Source organism: Dama dama, chromosome 13, assembly GCF_033118175.1.
Source record: "Dama dama isolate Ldn47 chromosome 13, ASM3311817v1, whole genome shotgun sequence".
Lineage (NCBI taxonomy): Eukaryota > Metazoa > Chordata > Mammalia > Artiodactyla > Cervidae > Dama > Dama dama.
This window is the reverse complement of record NC_083693.1, coordinates 39,300,902-39,323,633: the sequence shown is the minus strand read 5'-3', so window position 1 is coordinate 39,323,633 and position 22,732 is coordinate 39,300,902. Positions and strand designations below refer to the sequence as shown.

Genomic DNA, 22,732 nt, shown 5'->3' with positions numbered 1-22,732 from the left:
TGTTCTTTTGCAGCCATCATATGGATGTTGAAGCACATTTTAGGTTGTTATCAATTTGGGGCAATTATCAATAGCCTTACTATAAGCATTCACTTATAGGATTTTGTGTGATCAAAAGTTTTCATTTCTTGAGATAAATACTCAGGAATGTGATTTGTGGGTTACATGGGGTTGTTGTTGTTCAGTCACTAAATTGTGTCTCACTCTTTGTGACCTCAAGGACTATAGCACATCAGGCTCCTCTGTCCTCCACTATCTCCCAGAGTTTGGGCAAATTCATGTCCATTGAATTGGTGATGCTATCTAACCATCTCATCCTCTGCCACCCTCTTCTCCTTCTGCCTTCAATCTTTCCCAGCATCGGGGTCTGTTCCAATGAGTCAGCTCTTCGCATTAGGTATCCAGGATATTGGAGCTTTAGCTTCAGCATCAGTCCTTCCAATGACTATTCAGGGCTTATTTCCTTTAGGATTGACTGTTTTGATCTCCTTGCAGTCCAAGGCACTCTCAAGAGTCTTCTCTAGCACCAGAGTTTGAAAGCATTAGTTCTTCAGTGCTCAACTTTCTTTATAGTTCAACTTTCACATATGGGGAGAGTATGTTTAACTTTAACTTTCCCAATGGCTAGCGATGTTTGACATCTTTTCATGAGTTTTTTGCCTTTTTTGGTCAAGTGGCTATTTAACTCTTTTGCTTATTTTTAACATTTTAGTTTTAGTTTTTTTACATTTAGTTTTTTAACATTTTAGCATTTTAGTTTTCTTACTGCTGAGATCTTACAACTATTTGGGTATAATTTATGTATTGGGTATTCCTGGTGGCTCAGACAGGAAAGAATCTGTCTGCAATGATGGCGATCTGGGTTCAATCCCTGGGTCGGGAAGATCCCCAGGAGGAGGAAATGGCAACCCACTCTAGTATTCTTGCCTGGAGAATCCCATGAACAGAGGAGCCTGGCAGGCTACTGTCCATGGGGTTGCTAAGAGTCAGAGACGACTGAGTGACTAACACTTTCACTTTACACTTTATGTATCACAAAATCCACCCATTTAAGTGTACAATTTAATGAGTTTGAGGAGTTTATCACTGTAACTCAGTTTTAGAACACTGGCATCACTCTAATAAGATCCCTCATACTCATCCATTCCTGCTTTTGAGGTTTTGGTTTTTTTTTTAATAAGGAAGATAATCTTTTTTAAAAAAAGTATTTATTGGGCTGCATCAAGTCTTAGTTGCAACACACGGAATCTTTCACTGCAGCGCACAGACTCTGTGGTCCCAGCTTAGTTGCTCCCTGATGTGGGATCTTAGTTCCCTGAACAGGGATTGAACGGCGTCCCCTGCATTGCAAGGTGACTTTTTAACCACTGGACCACCAGAGAAGTCCCTACTTTTGAGTGTTGAGGCTATTTTAGATGTTCTGGATACAAGTCCTTTGGTGGATACGTGATTTGCAATATTTTTCAAATAAAGGGCTTCTTGCCAGGACAAGGAGAATGCTCTAAATGAGGGGCCTGACAGTAAGTCCCAATTCTTACAAACATTTTCTGAGTCTTGTAAAATGTTTCCTTTGGTTTGGTTTTAATGTGGGTAGGCAGACCATTCTGGAAATAATAAAGGTGACTCACCTGTCCCGTGCTAAAGGGACTGCAAGCAAGCCTGCAGCTACCCTGCCGCACTCCCAGTGGGGGGGTCAGACAGGCCAAGGGGCCCCAGGGATGTCTCTTGATCACACAACCGTCCTGGAGCGCCCAGGGGTGCAGATGGGCCGGTGGGCAGTGGAGATTCTGCAGGGTTCCCGGGCAGGAAAACACAGTGCTCTCTATGCTGGCTCCATCTCCAAGCCTCATTTTTGTTATTTCTTTCTCTTGTTTTACTTTTTCATCAAGGGACGTTGTAAAAATATGTATAGTAGAATAGGATAACAAACTCCCAGCTCAGGGTCAATACTGTTTCAACGAACTCACACCCTCTCCTTCGTGGTAAACTATAAGGACTCTTAAAAAAAAAACAGTTACCATTATCACTCCTAAAATATTGAACAATTACTTAATAGTGTCAAAATTCAAAATTCTGAGCCCTCGTCTTGAAGGTATGCTAGAGCCTTCCAGGCAGACAGACGACCGTCCGTCTAGCCCGATGGTCCCCAGCCCCGGGGATGGGGGAGACCCACACTCACCCAGGAAGCCCGGGACAGAGATGCGGCCCCTATTCTTCCCCGTGGTCGGTCAGGACCTGCTCCGATTGGCCCGGCGCGGAGCCGTCTGTCCGTGGGCGGCACCGACCACAGAGCCAGGGGAGAGCGCGCTCAGCACAGCGCACTGGCGCCCGCGGGTCCTCCTTCCAGGAGCACCTCTCTCGGGTTAGAGGCTCCGGAACCGCGCGGGGGCGGGCAAGGCCAAGCCGAGGCTGTGGGTGGGGCAGCCGGGGCTCAGCGCGCCGGGTCCGGGTCCGACTCCGAGAGGGGCGGCTGCGCTGCGCGCCTGGCCGCGCGGGTCTGTCTCCGCCACCGCCCCGCCGGCTCCGGATTGTTCGGCTCCGCTCCGCCCCGCCCGCCCCGTCCGCGCGGAGCCGCCGGCCGGAGGGCCGACCCGCCATGGACGCCCAGCCGCGCGGTGTTCGCTCCGCGAAGCTCTCGCCGCTCCCTGCTGTGCCGCTGCTGCTGCTGCTGCTGCTGCCAGGTACGGGCGCGGGCCACGGAGACCCGGAGGACCGAGCCGGGACCCAGGGTCCGTAGGGGTTGCGGCCCCGAGCGCAGCGCGGAGAGGCAGGGACAAGGGCGTCGTGGCCGGGGCCCCGCACCCTGTGTGGTCTGGCTCCGACCCGGCGGCGAGGTGGGTGGGTGCGTGCGTGTTTCCCCCTCGACTCCCACATTCTTGAGAGTCTTCTGGGCGCAGCCCGGAGGCGCGGGGAGGGCCCGCACCGGGGGCCTTCCTTCCCCAGCCCGGGGCTACAGATTCGAGTCCCAGACCTGCCAGTCGTCCTGCTTGGCGCACTGGGTACCGGACTCGCGCGCCCAGGCCGCGGGTTCCACTGTCCGCATCCCGCCCACCTCCTCGTTTTACGAATAGATGGGGAAGCTGAGGCCAGAGAGGTCTAAAGGCTTGACCAAGGCCACCTGGAGCAGAGGGGAGTCGTTTCAGGGCGCTAGCCTCGCCTCTTTGTCCTCGCCTCTCAGGCGCTCCTGGCGCCTCCCCGCCTTCCGCGCGGTCTCTGAGAGGAGCCTGTTAGGGAAATGCTGTCCCAGACCCGACGACGCCAGAAAACTTTTTGAGTGTCCTGCGCGGGGTGGTAGATACGAGGGGCGACGGATTTGGCAGGGCTGACGGCGGTCCCTGCAGCTGAGCTGGACGTCGGTTGGGAGACCACGTTGTGACCATGCACTCGGAAGGCTGATCCTGCCTTCCAGGGCTGAGGCCCCCACTACTCAGAGCGCCGTCCGCTCCACACGGAGCTCCTGACTGTGGCCCGGTCTTTATGTGCCGGGCGGAGCGGGGAGGGCAGTCAAAATCCCTGGAGAAGTTGGGTTGAACTTCACCAAGGATTCCCCTCATCCCTCCCCAGATTTCTCCCAGATCTGTAAGTGGGAAGCAAAAGACAGCTGACTCAGAATGCCTGGGGTGTGGCTTATAAACAAAGGGGGTCCCCAAGGGTTTCAGAGAGAGAAGGGTCTTTGATCAAGATGTGAAGACATCATTATCAGGGACCGTGGGTCACACTCTGAGATCATGGGAGCCATGTAGGCACCTGGCGTCTAAGAGGTTTGATGGCCAAACCCCTGCAAGGGGTTGGGTGGGAAGAAGGGGAGTCCCAGACCTGGGCTGCCGTCTCCCTCTGACCCTGGGGTGCCCCTGCCTTGGGAGTGAACTGGTCATCTCTCCATTGTGGCTGTACCCTGGCAGACTGCATTTGTATCAACCCCTGCCCTGTAGGAACAAAGATAATCATGATGGTTCTTGAGCTTTTACAACATGCCAGCCCTGAGAGGTTAAGCAGGATTTGCACCAGATCTGTCCAAATTCAGAGCCTATGCTTGTAACCACTGTGCCTGTCACTGAATGTGTGTGATCTGATGGAATCCCTTCTGTCTTGGGCCTCAGTTTCCTCGACTGTAAACTTGAAGGAGCGGGACTAGTCTGAAAGTCTGGCGTTCCGGAGAGTACCCCCAGCAAGTAGAGGGGAGGCTGTGGGTGCATAGTGTTCCTGGGGAGGGGGAAAGTGATGACTACCCCAGGATCTGACGGGGCTACTTCCCTCAGTGGTCAGCACCTCCGACGCTGAGCATCGCCTGTTTGAGCGGCTGTTTGAAGATTACAATGAGATCATCCGGCCAGTGGCCAATGTGTCTGACCCGGTTGTCATCCAGTTTGAGGTGTCCATGTCTCAGCTGGTGAAGGTGGTGAGTGTCAGAGCCACAAGCCGTGGCCGTGGGGGATGGAGCTTCTGGAAGAGGCTTTCCCAGAACCAGCCTTGTTTTTGTAATTCACCATCTACTTTAATCTCTCTTTCTAGGATGAAGTAAACCAGATAATGGAGACTAACCTGTGGCTCAAACAAGTAAGTGACCAGACCCTGAGTCCTGCTGCCCCCTGGTGGTGACCGTTTTATTTGCTATCCCTGAATGAGAACAAAGGGCCTAGATGCTGACCTAGATTGGGGTCCACTGACTAGCTGGTCTATCTCTTCCTGGGCTTGGGGTCACATGCACTGCCCTACACCCTCCTGGAACGACTGCAGGGTCCAGCCCCTCAAGTCACAGACAATAGACTGAAGCCTGGAAAGAGAGAGAGACACTGCCCCGCCCCACATGCTCACACAAAATGGCGCAGACCCAGGCCTGGAGCCCTGAGCTCTGACTCTAGGCTGCTGCCTGAGACACCTCTTTCCCTTCCTCTTGCTAAAAACTCATGCTTAAGTCAGAATCATATGCCGTTGTAGTTAGGAGGGCGGGAGCTGGGTTCTGGATTTTCTTGTTCAGATTGAGACCAAAGAAATCAGCTCCCGTGTGTCCTCCCCAGGGAGCTCTGTGCAGACGTGGACAGATAACTCACTGACCTAAGGCTGATTCTTCCACCAGTCCAGCCAACTAGCCACTCAGCTCAGCAGCCTTCCTTCCCAGGAGCCTGGGCATGGTGCCCACTGGGCACACTGTGGCACACATGCCCCTTGACCACAGCCTAAGGTCCTTTCTCTCCTTAGGTGCTCAGGTCTCAGCTCTCCCAGCCTTTGCACCCAGACATTTCTTGGGTCCTGGTGGGATCATGGCTCCTTCCCCAGAACCCTTCAGAGGCCAACCCTGCTCAACTCGGAGATAGAAAGGCGGTTCTGTGTGTCATTAGCACTCTGTTATTAGGGCTTCATGGCATATCTGAGCCATTTTAGGAATGTAAACAGCAGGAGCATAAGGCAGGGACCTGGACCTAGCACTGGAAGTGACTGGAGAAAGCCCTAATGGTCCTAACCAATGATCACGGAGGCAGCGGCCCCCGGCAGCCAGCACCAGCCCAGTGCTGCCCCGTGACTAGCACCCACAGGAGGAACTGGGCCAGTGTGGTCTTCATCACGGAGGTGGCTCTGATGTGCGGCAGAGGTGGGAGGTCACCAAGATGGGTGGTGTCAAGAGAAGTAAAACCACGCTGGTCCTTCTCCGCCTCCTCCCCCCAGATCTGGAACGACTACAAGCTGAAGTGGAACCCATCCGACTACGACGGGGCCGAATTCATGCGTGTCCCTGCGCAGAAGATCTGGAAGCCAGACATTGTGTTGTACAACAAGTAAGGTGCCTGGTGGCCCCCACCCTCTCGGGGCTGTCAGCCTGGACCTGGGTCCTTGGCCTACTGGCTTCACAGCCTAGGCTTCCTGAGACCTTTGCCAAGAGGGCTTCATTCATCTGATTCATTCTGCAGGTGTTTATTGAGCATCTACTGTATGCCAGGTGTTACGTGGTGCCTGAGACCCCCCTTCCCCTTCCTCTTGCTAAAAATTCATCCTTAAGTCAGACTCATATGCCGCTGTTGTTGAGATAAGGTGGCACAGAACATTAATAGATAACCACCACTCCCCTTGCCTCCAGAAGGGCAAAGAAGGAAATACACAGGGGTGGGCATTGGTCACCAAGGCAGGAGCTGAACCTCCCTGAAAGTCAGGTCCCACCGGGCCCTATGGTTAGGCCATGGGAAAGCTTCATTCTTCTACTCATATAACAGATTACCCCTCCCAGCCTGACGCTTGCACATGCGCCTTTGCCCACCAGCAGCAAGAAGCCCCACTTCTTTCTCACTTTCAAAGGTTCTTTTCCTGCTGGTCTGAACCTGCCCATCCTGGCACCTCCAAAACCTGCCTCTCTTTCCATGCAAACCTGACACTTAACACATTTAACCTCTGTTAGACACACATAATTTTAATGGATATTTTACAGTATGTACTAGTTTATTCTCTGGGTATTGCAAAACTTCATGTTTGCATCTGTGCTTTATCTCTGTAGTTATAGTGTCTTGAAAAAAAAAAAACAAAATTTTTCAGCAAAACACTTGATATAGAATTAGTCGAATCTGATTTTGAAGTGTTTTGTGTTTAGGTTTGTCTGCCATATTATTACAAATTAATATGTTTTACTATTAGTATTGGGACTAGAGGAGCTGAATCCCACTTTCTAGTCATGGGCTAAAAGAACTAAAAGAAGGAGTCCTTTACCCACTCCAAAGATGGTCCATGTTTTATTTACTGCTTTCCCAAGAAAAGACAGCATTCATGTTTCTTTCATGCAACTTGTGAATTGGTCCTTAAAGAACTGGGACAGGGGATAAATTAACTGGTTTGCAGAATGTGAGCTGTCCTACAAATCTCCTAGTCCAGAGGCTCTTAGGGAGATGGACAGGGTGGTGAGACTTTTTCCTGAGATAGAATTAAAGTGGGCACAGCTTTTAATCTTATGATTTGAAAGTCATAGCTGTTTCTTGCTGGCAGTCTTGGGTGAACAACCGGGGTGCTTTAGGGATGTATGCTTTTAACAATAACGAAAGATATAGTGAAATGTTTCAGATCAGATGTGGAGAGGAACAGGTATCAAAAGGAATTTCCTTGGAATCTGAAGCTGAAAATAACATTTAAAGAAAATCATCCAACTCCTCTGTCCTAACTAAAACTTCAGTTTCTCTAAACAGGTGAAAGTTTCATCTCAACACACTAGAAACACCTTTTACCTTCTTATGCCAGTTTCTCCTATGGTTTTTTGTTTTCTGAAGCTCGTTCTCTAGTAGAATCCTCAGAAAGTGTTCATGGACACAATATACCCTAAGTTCTCACACATGCATAACTCACAATACCCTTTTTGGGTAATACTTTTGTCATTTTGCTGATATAAAATCCTTAGCTCACATTTTCCTTCCATGAAAATCTTAAATATGCTGACTCGTGTGCTGGTATGAAGTTTTGCTGTCAAAAACTATTGCCAGTCTAATTTTCTTTTTCTTGTATAATCTAGTGACTTTGGGGAGAGAAAAGGGACTCTATTAATAAGTGTGCCTGGACCACAGAAATAAACCAAGGCTGTCCTGAAACAAATTGGGATGCATAGTCAGCGGGTTGTTCTTTTTCTTGGGTAACCCAAAGATATTTTTCATTTATCTTTAAAATCTAGTTGTTTTACTCTGTACCATTTACATAATAAGACTTCTTTTATCCCAGTAAATTTTTTGTGAATTAGAGTTTTTAAGATTTGTTCTGTTCTATGGTGCTCTCTCTCCAGGAACTCCTTTTTCACATAAATTGCAACTTCTTTACCTATATTCTCTCTCTGTTATTTTCTCTCAAATTCTTTTTGTCTCTTTTTGATTTAAATTTTTTCTCCTTTCTTATTTCCATCACCACACTTTCCATGGTGTCTGCTTGTCGCTATGTTTTAGTCTTTATTTCTAAAATGGTTTTTAAAATTTCTTTTTTCCTGTTCTTTCCTATGTTTTGTCAGTTCTTCATTGAACTCCTGTTGCTTACCCAAATTCTTAACTTTCTGTTTCTAATTTATGCTGCTCTTTCAAAGTTTCTAAATGTTGCTCTTTTAGGTTAATTTATAATGTCAGATTATCAGTTTCATCTGTTCTGTGGATATATTTTTGTGTGGTTATGTGTTATTCAGTTACTTTTCATATTTTTACAGTATGTTCATATGGGGCCCAGTCTGTCCTTCTTTGTTGTTTTTGTTGACAGCCTTTGCTCTGCTTTTAGGACAGGTTCCCAGAGGGAAAGGGAGTGGGTAAGAGCACATCTCTGTATCGCCCACTTGGGAGCTCCCTCCTCCAGCAGTTCCCTTGAAGCATTAAAATGCTCTGTGTAGGGACTTCCCTGGTGGTCCAGCGGCTAAGACGCTGCGTTCCCAATGCAGGGGGCCTGAGTTCCATCCCTGGTCAGGGAACTAGATCCCACATGCCACAACCATGAGTTCACATGCTGTACCTAAAGATCCTGTGTGCCACAGCTAAGACCTGGTGCAGCCAAATAAGTTAATAATTAAGTAAGTGTTTTTTTAAAAAAAATAATTCTCTTATAAATGCCGCATGTAGCCACCTCCACAGCCTAAGAGCTGCCGCTTCTAGATGGCTGCTTTTCTAGTTTCTGAACCATCTTCTCACCCCCAGTTTCCCGCCCTCATCAATCTGGATCCTTCCCGATGCAGCTTTTTTTCTTGGATGGGTCTCTGTCCTTCTGGAAGGCAGTTGGGGTGGGGCATGTTTCTGAGATCAAGAGCCCACACCAGTCCAGACTCCTCTGCAGACCTCCGTGGGCCCATCATTTTGTCCTCTCCCACAAACTGGACCCGGTGGCACCCTGCCTGTTCCACTGTTCCTCTTGCTAAGGCTGCAATACAGAGAGGGGGGTCCTCTTGTTTTTAATAAGATGAGCTAGCATTTATTAAAATGTGTGTGTTTATTTTTGGCTGTACTGTGTCTTCGTTGTGGTGCACGGGCTTTCTCTAGTTGCAGCGAGTGGCAGCCACTCTCCAGTGGCAGGACACGGGCTTCTCGTTGTGGTGGCCTCTCTTGTTGCGGGGCACAGGTTCTAGGGTGCTTGGGCTTCAGTAGATGAGGGCCGTGGGCTCTAGAGTGTGGGCTCAGTAGTCGTGCACAGGCCCAGTTGCCCCGACTGCATGTGGAATCCTCCTGAACCAGGGATCGAACCTCTGCCCCCTGCACGGGCAGATAGACTCCCAACCCCTGGGTCACTCGGAAAGTCTGGATCCTTTCTTTTGAGGGGCAGATGCTTCTTGGTGATTTCTATCTGGGGCTCTCAGGACAGAACTCCTCCACTTCCCTTGGCCACAGCAGCTGACCCTGCCCGCGGCCCGTGCAGGTCCCGTTGGTGGTGCTGTGTGACCCCACACCCTCACATCTGAGCTTCATAGGGCTCCATGTAACCTAGTTCTGTTGATGATGTGGGCAGTGAGTCCTCAAGTGTGTGTCCAAGAGGCCAGAATATGCACTTGAGGACTCAAGTTCTGAGTGTTCAAGGCTCTGCCACAAACTCTCTGTGGGACCCTGAGCAAGAGAGCCCTGCTCTCTGACCTTCAGTCTTCTCCTCAGTGAAATGTGGGGCTTAGACTGGAGCAGGGATCATCAAGATTGTCTCTGAAGGGCCAAGTAGTATTTTAGGCTTTGGAGGCCTTACAGCCTCTGTCACAGCAAGACAGCCCTGTCCTTGTCACTTAATAGTTGCAGACAATAGACCACAAATGGGTATGGGTGTGTGCACCAATAAAAATTTATTTACAGAAATAGGGGCCAAGCAGTGGGCCGTAGCTTGCCAACTCCTGGACTAGTGCCTGGGCTCTGAAGGTCCATTTTTTTATGGATCCAGGATGCCTTAAGGAAAGTTGTTCTGGAGGCTTCTGCCTTCCCAGGGGCCCTCTCAGCCCTCCGTGGAGTGTAAGCCAGCCTCCCAGGGCTCCTCCCTGCCCCACGTGGCAAAGTCCACTTCTCATAACCCTCCTCCTTTGCTCCTGGGGTCAGGAATCATCTTCTTCTCGGGAATTGAGGGCCGAGTATGATAAATGGGGCTGAGAACATATAAACGCTGCAGGGAACCTTTGGGAAGCACAGCTGGAGTAAAGGGGTTAATGGATTTGACATCACGTTCCACATGTAATGACTGTCCTGCTCAACAGAACATGTGAGGGTGGAAGGGCCAGAGACCAGCAAGGAGACAGGCCCCAGACACCTCCCTTCTGTCTTCACACAATGGTGTCCGGTAACAACCAGACAGGATATCTCTAAATGTTTAGGTTTGTCTTTTTTTTTTTTTTCAGCTTTTTGGGCACATTGGCATGGTAGTTGTTGCCTTTAGAAGGACATGCACGCCTTCAAATGCAGAACTCTAAGAAACCAGTCAAAGGGTGGCTGACCCAGGGAAACATCAAGAGCCTTCACTGGGCAAAGCCATTGTTTTGAGGACTGGCTGGCTTCACTCTCACACGTGAGACTGGACAGGGTATTGAGTTGGTCATCAGCAAATCTTCCATTGCACAAGCCAGCTGATAAATGCCAGCAAGCCAGCTCTAAGAATAATATATATCTCTGCCTAGAAAGGAAGTCAGGGTGGACGTAGCTAAGGGAGAAGGAGCATGGGGGAGAGTATGGGGAAGGATAGGGACACAGAAGGCAAAGGAACCTGTTGTGCTGGGTTTAAAAGACAGGGAATCAGAAAATGTGATTATTCATTCTAGAACAGTGCAGAGAAGAATGAGGGAGTGTGGTGAACCGGAGAACCAGAATCCAGAGACAGGGCCTGGTAATAGACCCATCTAACAGGGCTCAGTTTAATGGAAGCGGGCTCCCACAGTGGTCTGCACAGCCCTTTGAGATCCAGGGTGTGGTTCTACATGCATGGGTGTACACATATTGGGCACCCAATTGAGGACAGAAGGAGGAGGCATTACAAGGACCAAACCACAGGGACCTGAACACCTGCCTCCAAATGACCACGTTCATTAATTTCTTTTATTTCTTTAATTAAAGGAGAAAACTCCCTGGCATTTGGGAGTATCTAAGTAAATATCAGGGCTTCCCAGGTGGTTCAGTGGGTCAAGAATCCATCTGCGATGCAGGAGATGTGGGTTGGATCTCTAGGTTGGGAAGATCTCCTAGAGGAGGGAATGGCAACCCACTCCAGTATTCTTGCCTGGAGAATTCCATGGACAGAGGAGCCTGGCGGGCTACAGTGCATAGGATTTCAGAGTCGAACACAACTGAAGCGACTGAGCACGCACACACACAGTAAATTTCAAGTAGGGAGTTGTATGGTGTGGGATGAACCAGTGACATGGGTCAGGGAGAATGACGATGAGTGTGTCAGACTGCCTGTGGGTGGGGGGTCCTGGGCCTCAGTATCCCCACTGGTAAATGGAATGGTGACCTGGAAGACTTTTTAGAGCACTTTGAACACTTATATTCTGCAGTTTTACAAGTCGTTACTTGCTGTTTACCAGCTGGCCGTGTGAGAGGCTGGACTAGACCATGTGTGTGCCACATGCCTCCTCTTTATTTTCACAGTGCTGTTGGGGATTTCCAAGTGGATGACAAGACCAAAGCTTTACTCAAGTACACAGGGGAAGTGACTTGGATCCCCCCAGCCATCTTTAAGAGCTCATGCAAAATCGATGTGACCTACTTCCCATTTGATTACCAGAACTGCACCATGAAGTTCGGTTCCTGGTCCTACGACAAGGCAAAAATCGACCTGGTCCTGATCGGCTCCTCCATGAACCTCAAGGACTACTGGGAGAGTGGCGAGTGGGCCATCATCAAAGCCCCTGGTTACAAGCACGACATCAAGTACAACTGCTGTGAGGAGATCTACCAGGACATCACCTACTCGCTCTACATCCGGCGCCTGCCCCTGTTCTACACCATCAACCTCATCATCCCCTGCCTGCTCATCTCCTTCCTGACTGTGCTTGTCTTCTACCTGCCCTCCGACTGCGGTGAGAAGGTGACCCTCTGCATCTCGGTGCTCCTCTCCTTGACCGTGTTTCTCCTGGTGATCACCGAGACCATCCCGTCCACCTCGCTGGTGATTCCCCTGATCGGCGAGTACCTGCTGTTCACCATGATCTTTGTAACCTTGTCCATCGTCATCACCGTCTTCGTGCTCAATGTGCACTACAGGACCCCGACCACCCACACGATGCCCACGTGGGTGAAGACCATATTCTTGAACTTGCTTCCCAGGGTCATGTTCATGACCAGGCCGGCAAGCAACGAGAGTGACACTCAGAGGCCAAGACCCTTCTATAGCGCTGAGCTCTCAAACCTGAATTGCTTCAGCCGCATAGAGTCCAAGGGCTGCAAGGAAGGCTACCCCTGCCAGGACGGGCTGTGCGGCTACTGCCACCATCGCAGGGCAAAAATCTCCAATTTCAGCGCCAACCTCACGAGAAGCTCCAGTTCTGAATCTGTCGACGCTGTGCTCTCCCTCTCTGCTCTGTCACCGGAAATCAAAGAAGCTATCCAGAGTGTCAAGTATATTGCTGAAACTATGAAAGCACAAAATGAAGCCAAAGAGGTAAAGATGTGTCTGTTATTACATTAGTCATTCACTCATTCAACAAACATTTTTTGGTTCTTTGTGGACAAGGCTTAGGGTGGGGTTAAGGAATTAGACTGGCATCAGTGAGCTGTTTTCAGACCTGCAGGTACCAGTTACATATCCTTGGATATGCTGCCTCACCTGTGTGAGCCTGTCTTGTCTTCAGTGAAATGGAATGATAAAGGTTGTTATGTGGTGCCTTGCATTTAGCTCCTAGGCTGCCAGCCTTTTAGGCCATAGGAACTCCTAATGCCAAGAGAATGGATTAGGAGGTAGGCTGGAAGAGGGAGTGAGATCAGATGATCTCCTATTAGTATTGATTAGCTGAGCTGACATTTTAAACTTTACTGATTGTGTCCCCCCATCCCCCTTAAAGTGTAATTTACATAAGGTACACATGTCTTAAGTGTGCATACAGTTCAGTGAATTATTACATTATGTATACACTCATGGAACCATGATCTAGATAAAGACACAGAACATTTCCAGTGCCCCAGAAAGCTCCCTCTTGCCCCTCCCAGCCGGTACCTCATTCCCTCCCTCCTTAGTAACCACTGATCCTGACCTCTTTTACATTAATTTTACCTATTCTTTAAAAAAAATTTTTTTTTAAATCTATTTGGCTGCACCAGCTCTTAGTTGTGGCACACAGGATCTAGTTCCCTGACCAAGGATTGAACCTGGGCCCCCTGCATAGGGAGTCAGGAGTCTTAGCCACTAGACTGCCAGAGAAGTCCCTGATTTTACCTGTTCTTGAACTTCATATAAATGGCATTGCATAACCTCTTTCATATTTGACTTCTTTCTTTCAACAAAATGTACAAAACGTCTGAGGTTTATCCTTTGGGTTTGTTACTGCTGTGTAATATTCTGCAATAAGACAACACCACCTTCTGTTCACTCCATCTACAATTGTTGGATGTTTGGTTGTTTCCAGGTTGGGGCTATTGTGACTAAAGCTGCTATAAATGTTCTGATACATATCTTTGGGTGAATACATACATTCACTCCTCCTGGGTACACACCTAAGGATGGAACTGCTGGATCACTGGAGAGATGTATTTTCCACTTTAGTGGATACAGTCAGGTTTCCAAAATGTTTAAGCTGATTGACACACCCACTGGCAATGTTTGAGAGTCCCCAGCTGCTGCACATCCTCGCCAGCGGGGTGAAGTGGCATCACTTGATGTTTTAATTAGCATGTCCTGGTTGAGTAATTAGCATGTCCTGGTTGAGTAATGAATAGTAGGTCTCCTTTTCATATGCTTATTGGCCATTTGGATATCTTCTTTTGTGAAATATCTATTCACACTCTCTCCCATGGTTTTTTTAATTGGGTGGACTTCTATTTTCTCCAAAAATCTTATTTTAGAACTAGTGATAGGTATTAATGATGGGGAAGCTTTACACTTACGTGTTTGGCTGCTCCCACTCTGTTTACCCCCAAGGTTATTATGCTCTGCCTTAAGTTGCTTATTAGCAGAGAGCTAATTACTAGATAATTTCATCTCCTGATGCCCTGGAGGTAATTAATTTTGGTAGGAAATGTCTAGAGCCTCTTTTTCAGCTGTGAATGGCATATTAATGGGAGTAGATGAGACAGGAGGGATACAGAGATAGCGGCCCTATCTCCTCACCCCACCCATCTGAGCAACTCTGCCCATCTTGTGACTCTTTTTTTTTTTTTATTTTTTTTTTATTATTATTATTATTTTTTTTTTCCAGCGGGTTTTGTCATACATTGATATGAATCAGCCATGGATTTACATGTATTCCCAATCCCGATCCCCCCTCCCACCTCCCTCACCACCCGATTCCTCTGGGTCTTCCCAGTGCACCAGGCCGGAGCACTTGTCTCGTGCATCCCACCTGGGCTGGTGATCTGTTTCACCATAGATAGTATACATGCTGTTCTTTTGAAATATCCCACCCTCACATTCTCCCACAAAGTTCAAAAGTCTGTTCTGTATTTCTGTGTCTCTTTTTCTGTTCTGCATATAGGGTTATCGTTATCACCTTTCTAAATTCCATATACATGTGTCAGTATGCTGTAATGTTCTTTATCTTTCTGGCTTACTTCACTCTGTATAAGGGGCTCCAGCTTCATCCATCTCATTAGGACTGGTTCAAATGAATTCTTTTTAATGGCTGAGTAATATTCCATGGTGTATATGTACCACAGCTTCCTTATCCATTCATCTGCTGATGGGCATCTAGGTTGCTTCCATGTCCTGGCTATTATAAACAGTGCTGCGATGATGCAATCAGAGCAGAAAAAGAAGTAAAAGGAATCCAGATAGGAAAAGAAGAAGTAAAACTCTCACTGTTTGCAGATGACATGATCCTCTACATAGAAAACCCTAAAGACTCTACCAGAAAATTACTAGAGCTAATCAATGAATATAGTAAAGTTGCAGGATATAAAATTAACACACAGAAATCCCTTGCATTCCTATATACTAACAATGAAAAAACAGACAGAGAAATTAAGGAAACAATACCATTCACCATTGCAACAAAAAGAATAAAATACTTAGGAGTATATCTACCTAAAGAAACAAAGGACCTATACATAGAAAACTATAAAACACTGATGAAAGAAATCAAAGAGGACACAAACAGATGGAGAAACATCTTGTGACTCTTAACAATGCACAGCCTCCTGATGATGTCAGATTTAGCCAAAAGGTCAGGCCCTCCTTCAAATTCAGTTGAAGCAATTGCTGGACATTAAGTACATGATTAGTGAAAAACTACTCATTGGTCTAACACTAATCACTTTTGCAGATACTCTCTAACCTTTATCTACTTTTAAAATCATCACTTCTTTTGAGTGATAATTGAGTGGACTTCTATTTCCTCCAAAATTCTTACGTTAGAAATAGTGACAGGTATTAATGATGGGGAAGCTTTACACTTATGTGTTTGGCTGCTCCCAACTAGAGGCACATGGTTCATCTCAAGAGGCAGTCACTGCTCGCCTCTGGTTATCTGGTGATGTAGTCCCATTGTTTTTCCAGAGAATGCAGAAAACCGGACTACAGGGCAGTGGATTGCTACCTGTTTGTGAAAGGGTGGCAGGTGTTAGAATAAAGATGCCTACTCAGTGCTCTGGGGAGTCGGGCTGTCGGAAGGATTCCTTTTTCTGTCTTACTGCGTGACTGACACACTATTGTGTACATAGTTTCCCAGAGATGTTTTAATTTCCTAATTCCCCGGCTCCAACTTGGTTGGTTTTAACTGTCCTGACCTCCTAGGAATTCAGACCAAGCAGGCTCAGTTCTCCCAGAGGCATCTCGTGAGGGTGCCGGGAGCCTGTGAATGACAAGTTTTAACTGTCCTGACCTCCTAGGAATTCAGACCAAGCAGGCTCAGTTCTCCCAGAGCCATCTCGTGAGGGTGCCGGGAGCCTGTGAATGACTGTCCCTGGACACGCTGTCCTGTCCCAGAGAGACAGGAGTGTCAGCATGTCACCTGCCTTGGGTCTTCTCAAGTTGTGTTAGTGACCCTTACTTGTTCACACTTGTGAGTTTAACACTCTAAATTCAAAGTTAAGGTAGGATTGGGTTACAAATTAGAAAATTAGTTAGGGAGCTTGTGTTCTCACGATTTTGACAGCTGATCCTTCAAGACTGGTTCCACTGCATGAGTTGCTCTTGAGGTCTTAGAGGTGTGCACAGATCAGAGCCATGATCTTCTGAGCTAATAACCCTGAGACAACTTGTTTGGTTGAGATATAGATACAGAGATATACCTATAGATGTATGTATATCTGTTATTTCATTCATTCCAACCAGAGTCTGACTTTTGATCAATGATTTATTTATATGTATTGTAATTACTGTTTTCCGAGGGTTAAATTTCGCCCATCTTATTTCATGTTTTCCATTTACTTTTTTTTTTTTTTGGCCTCGGTTCTTGTTATGCTTTAAAAAGGTTAAATTTCTTTTGCTGATTGAAAGCCATGTACTCTCTTTTATTCTTCTGTTACCTTGTCCCTCAAGATCTCCTCCTCGTCCCTTTGACTCAGCTCTGGTTGTTTCATCTTTGATGTGGGGAGTGAGGAGGGAAGTCTCAGGCCCTACTGGTCAGTGGGTACCTTCTCTGCTCTCTCTTCCCGGCTCCACTTTGCTCACAAGTGGCCCCACTTGCCTCCCTGGGCCAGGAGTAGCAGGCTGGAAAGAGGCACAGGGTTGGGGGAGAAGAGCACAATCAGTCCCTCCCCAGTTCTTCTTGTTAACAAGACCCTCCTCCTCCAGCCCCACGCCCATGCTCACACTCACCAAGCCACACCTGTCCGCGTTTCTGACCATCTTTAATGCAGTCTCCTTTCTGGGATATCCCCGGGGTTGGGCTGAGGGATGACACCAGGACCTTGGGCTAGTTTACCATTCTGCCTAACACTCATCTACCTGTTCATGCGTTGTTAGTGCCAAAGTGTCCAGAGAATAGCCAATGTCATTGTGCAGAAATACCCAGAGTTAGACATAAAGTTAATTTTCACCCAGATTGCTTTGCAGCACTATTTGTATTATGTGTAAGACCCAAGTTCACCAGGCTAAACCATGTGAAATGCTGTCAGAGGGAGATTTATAATGCATCATTTTAAAAATCAGTTTTAATATCAATAGGTATTGTCCATTAAGGACCCTGTGCCAGGCACATATTTCATTTAATTTGTTCATAACAACTCTCTGAAGTAGGTACTGTTCTTATCCCTGATTTACCAATGAGGAAATTGAGGCTAAGCAAGGTCAGATATTTGAACCAGATTCTCACACCTAGAAAGGAGCAGAGCTGGGAATTATAACAAGTCTTGCTTTTTCCACCCCACTGCTTCCTAGAGCCTTCGGAGGTTTAGCCAGTAGTGGGGTTAGTAGAAATTACAGGGCCTATTTTATATTTGAAGCTTTTACAAACCAGTCTTAGGGATTTGAATAAAGTACCTTGTGGCAAATAGGGCATTATAGTTCTAATCCATTGACTTTTCAGTGTCATCGAGAGGACACATTGACTCAAGTTCATAATGATGAAATAAAATCCTTGTCTCCCAGCCCCATCTCAGTCCACTTAATTAAATTACCAAATCACATGCTGCCTCTTTATTATGTGATTATTTCTTAAAAAATCAGTTGATTCATGGGTTCTCTTTTTCTCAATTCAATTATGGTTTCCTTGCTTTCTGAGTTGTCTAGGAGTATAATTAATGTGCAGTTCTCCTTCCTATTTCAAGCCAAAATTGAAGCTCTATTATATACAATTAGACTTGCTCTTTCTTCCATCTTTTACTTTATTGTCAGCAATTGTTTCTGACTTTGAACCTGTCCTGTAACTATACAGAATTCCATGATACTTTGGCCTTATAATTAAAGATGATAGTTGGCTAGTTGGGTATCGTGGACAGCGGGGCTGTGTGAGAGAAAGAGTGATGAGGGGCTTGCCCTGGTGGGCTTGTTTCATTTTTGAAACAGATGTTAAAAGGAAATTAGTATCTAAAACTGGATAAGAGCTAGTACTTTGAAATAATGATAAATGATGTTGGATTGCATTAGCTATCCTAACAAGGGCCCAGAATCCTCCCCCAAAAGTGTAAGTCAAGTAACTAGTTTAACTAACTTTATAAATTAGAATTCAATTGAGGGGGGGGGGGGAAATGGGTTATGTATATATTAAGAAATTTCTTATTTATGGGAGTTCCCTGGTGGTCCAGTGATTAAGGCTTCACTTTCCAAGGCAGGGGGTGCAGGTTTGATCTCTGGTCAGAGAGCTAAGACCCCACATGCCTCCCAGCCCGAAAACCAAAACATAAAACGGAAGCAATATTGTAACAAATTCAATAAAAACTTTAAAAATGATTCACATTAAAAAAAATCTTTAAAAAAAAGAAATTTCTGGTTTTAAAGCATTTAATATGACAGATATTTTGTTCCTGTTTCTCTAGTGCATAAAGAGAAACGTGAGAAGGGTAGATTTCCTCAGACTACATTAATTAGGAAAAAAAGTTTTCTTGCCATGTTGGCAGCAGAATGGTTTCTTCTCCTCCTGAAACACATTTATTAAATATTTGGTATTGAAAATATGCTGTTTGCCTTTTCCTTCCTGCTTTATTTTTCCTCTCATGACTTTTGTTTTTGTCTTTCAGATTCAAGACGATTGGAAATATGTTGCCATGGTGATTGATCGTATTTTTCTGTGGGTTTTCATCCTGGTGTGCATTTTAGGGACGGCAGGATTGTTTCTACAACCCTTGATGACCAGGGACGACGCTTAAGAACTAAACTGTGTGTTATTTTTGAGGTTATTCATGGGCATTGAGGGAGAGGGGAATCACTTTTTAATTTATTTTTAAATGTGGTAAAGTACACTGAGCATAAAATTTATCGTCTAAACCATGTTTAAGTGCACAGTTCAGTGGTAAATGTATTCACATTGTTATGTAACCATCACCACCATCCCACCCAACTCTAGACCAGTTAAACAATCACTCCCCATTTTCCCCTCTCCCCTGCAACCATCATAATACTTTGTCTTTATGATTTTGACTAAGCTAAGTACCTCATGTAAGTGCAATCATACAGTATTTGTCTTTTTGTGACTGTCCTGTTTCACGTTGCAGAATGTCCCTAAAGGTTCATCCATGTTGTAGCATATTGCAGAATTTCCTTACTTTTTAAGGCTAAATAATACTCAGTTGCAAGTATACCCATTTTACTTGTCCATTTATCTGTTGATGGACACTTGGGTTGCTCCCAGGTTTTACCTTTTGTGGATAATGCAGCAATGAACATGCGTGTACAAATCTCTCTTCTGTACCTTGCTTTCAATTCTTTTAGGGATATACCGAGAAGTGGAATTGTTTGATCATATGTTAATTCTATTTTTAATTTTTTGAGGAACTGCCATTCTGTTTCCCACCAGGGCTATGCCGTTTTACATTCCCATCAACAACACACAAGTTTCTCCACATCCTCATCATACTTACCGTTTTCTGGTTTTTTGGACAATAGCAAACCTACAGGTTGTGAGGCGGTATCTCATTGTAGTTTTGATTTGCATTTCTCTAGTTACTAGTGATTTTGAGCATTCTTCATGTGTTTATTGGCCATTCTTATGTCTTCTTTGGAGGAATGTCTCTTCAAGATCTTTGCCCATTTTTGAATTGGGTTGTTTTTTATTTTTAAGTTTTAGGAGTTCTCTATATATTCTGGATATTAATGCTTTATCAGATATATGAGTTGCAAATATTTTTTCCCGGTCTGTGGATTGTCTTCATTACTGTTGATAGTATCTTCTGATGCACAAATTTTTAAAATTTTCAAGAAGTCCAATTTGTCTGCTTTTTCATTTCTTACCTGTGCTTTTTTGAGTCGTATCCAAGAAACCATTGCCAAATCTAATGTCATAAAGCATTTGTTCTGTTTTCTTCTGAGAGCTTAATTGTTTTAGGTCTTACAGGTAAGCTTTTTCTCAATAGAGGTTCCTATCATCACGCTACTGGCTTTGCTTTTGGCATTTCAAAGCTTACTTATCCAGTTGTCTTGACTTTTGTTTAAAAAAAAAGACGTAAGAAAAATGTCAAGAGTATTATAAGTAAATGAACATTTAACCGGCCTTTGGATTAGGTAAAAATACATCAAAATATAATTCTTCTACAGTGATAAGTAGCATGCTGTGCTATGGACCATGTAAAAATGGACTAAATACAAAAACTGTAGGGTTTTTTTTTTTAGTGCTGGAGACATAGCTGGATGGAAAAAAAAAAAAAAAACCTTGCTGTTCACAAATGGGAAGAACTGTTTGGTTCAGTATCACAACAGATTTCCCAATGGTTTTCTTATTTAGCTCATAATCTCCTTGAAGTTTATATTATTTCAGCAAGACCTCACTACTATCATTTCTTACCATGCACTTCGTTTTTTTTTCATCTTTTACTGTTTTTCAAGAGTCCTAGGACCATGCCCCCATTTTGGATGGCCTTATTTATCTTGCATAATTCTAAATGATTAAGAGAGATTATGCTTAGCCACACATTCACTGTTAATGAGCCTTCCGAACAGGGTTTCTCACCCTTAGCACTAGTAACATTTGGGGCCGGATTAATTCTGTGCGGGGGGGCAAATCTGTCCTGTTACACTGTAGGATCTTTAGCAGCACCCTGGCCCCTACCCACTAGATGCCAATAACATAACCCCATCCCTTGCCAGATACGATGACCAAAAATGTCTCCGAGGATTGTTAAGTGTCCCCTCAGGGGCAAAACTGCCCCTGGTTGAGAACCACTGCTTTAGACAAATTATTAGGGAGAGTGTATCCCATACTCTACTTCTGAATCTGAGTAACTGCTGGCAAGAGATGATGATTTATAGAGACTGTTCTAATCTTCTCACTAGTCATTATGATGTTTTTCCTATGCAAAAATAAAACGGACAAAATTGCAGCCCACCGTGACTCATGTTTCAATAAGCTAAAAGATTTCTATAAAATGTATTTACATGTAAATTTTTAAAGTAAGGCTTCCCTGGTGGCTCAGCTGGTAAAGAATCCACCTGCAATGCAGGAGACCCCAGTTCAATTCCTGGGTCAGGAATATCCACTGGAGAAGGGATAGGGTCCTACTCCAGTATTCCTGGACTTCCCTGGTAGCTTAGCGGGTAAGGAATCCGCCTGCAATGCGGGAGGCCTGGGTTTGGGACGATCCCCTGAAGGGAAAGGCTACCCACTCCAGTATTCTGGCCTGGAGAATCCCATGGACTGTCTAGTCAGTCCATGGGGTCGCAAAGGGTCGGACACGACTGAATGACTTTCACTTTTTTAAGTAAGAGCAGTGGAGATATAATAAGGATCAGGGATATAGACAAGCCATGACAGCCAACAGACTGTTTAAACACATCAAATCAGGAGACTGTCACTCATTAAATGGCATTAAACACCTGCCTACAATAAAATGCAAATTAGACAGGATCCCCTCTGCCTTCCAAAGAGTGTTAACTTGAACTTAGACCTGTTACTTACTATAAATAAATAAGGTATCTGTTGTCTCAAAAGCTAACAACTCTAAATTGAATGCAAGATTTCTATCAGTATTTTCTTCCTGGTCATAGCTGAATCAGGAACATTTAGAGATGAAATTTTAACTGTCTACCTGTGATACATGATACTGTACTGAATAAGTAGTAATAGGCTAAGACTAGATTATGTCTAAATTTACGTCTAAATTACATCTAAACTCTAATATTCTACTACTGTACTGTAATTTTTGGAAGGAAAGAGGTAAAATTGAAACATCACAGGTATGTAACAATGTGCTTATACATAATTAGAATATCACCTTTAATATTAAAAGATGGTTTTCTCACAGAACAATTTAGTAGTATACACAGACGTGTTCTTAAAATGGGATTCACTTAGTTGTAGTGGACGCTTCTAAGGTCAAGGATCAAAAGATGCTACCAGAATTTATATAAAAGGTGGTCCTATTAATTGTGGAAAAAGTAGACAAGAGAACTGAAATAATGTTAGGGATATGCTATACTGCATGTCCATAGGAATTGTCTATTGTATGACTTCATGATGGAAGGTAAGCTGTAAAAATAGTTACTAACAATAATTGTTCAGTTTAAGCATCTACAAAATAAAGTAAGCCTTAAAGGAATTCCAAATTCCCAGTTTTCATTTTTTAAAAATGCTGGTTATAAAAAAGCTGCATCATATTCAATCATTATCATACCAAGTAGCCAGCTTACTTAAAACAACACTATACTGTAGCTGTTATGCAGTAAATACAGGACAGAGAGAATTTTTAAATGTGTACCTTTACCAAATGAAATCAGTCTTCAAATCCAACAGGATTTTCCAGCACAGTCAAAGATGAACTTCACTGCTGATTACAAAGTAGAATTATTTGCCAGGATACAAACATTAGATTTTTATTAGTTCAGTTTAGATAATATTTTGTGCTGTTATTTTTAGAAGATCAAATATTATTCACTCAGTTATTACTTGAGTCATGCAGCTAAATATTTTAATGGGCAATCTATTGAGATAAACTGATGTCGGTTGCATCAAATTTTAAACACAATTCACATTTTCATAATTCATAGGTGCCATAACAAATATGCGCCTTTTAACTAAATTCCTACTACAACCCCTTGGAAA

The 22,732-nt window shown here is 45.0% G+C and overlaps 1 protein-coding gene across 1 annotated transcript; it reads left to right on the top strand.

Annotated features, from left to right (window-relative positions):
• The first annotated feature begins 2,567 nt into the window (after positions 1–2,567).
• On the top strand, positions 2,568–22,694 carry CHRNA3 (cholinergic receptor nicotinic alpha 3 subunit). Its single transcript, XM_061158908.1, has 6 exons — positions 2,568–2,681; positions 4,260–4,399; positions 4,513–4,557; positions 5,665–5,774; positions 11,541–12,552; positions 18,720–22,694. Exons 1-6 carry the CDS (start codon positions 2,597–2,599, stop codon positions 18,846–18,848), a joined length of 1,521 nt encoding a protein of 506 aa, XP_061014891.1. The 5' UTR covers positions 2,568–2,596; the 3' UTR covers positions 18,849–22,694.
• Positions 22,695–22,732: the final 38 nt, after the last annotated feature.

Bases quoted from the DNA above. Each gene is read 5' to 3' on its own strand.
- CHRNA3 (XM_061158908.1), top strand. From the start codon at position 2,597: ATGGACGCCCAGCCGCGCGGTGTTCGCTCCGCGAAGCTCTCGCCGCTC. The intron at 4,558-5,664 runs GTAAGTGACCAG...TCCTCCCCCCAG, and splicing joins CTAACCTGTGGCTCAAACAA to ATCTGGAACGACTACAAGCT. The intron at 12,553-18,719 runs GTAAAGATGTGT...TTTGTCTTTCAG, and splicing joins CACAAAATGAAGCCAAAGAG to ATTCAAGACGATTGGAAATA.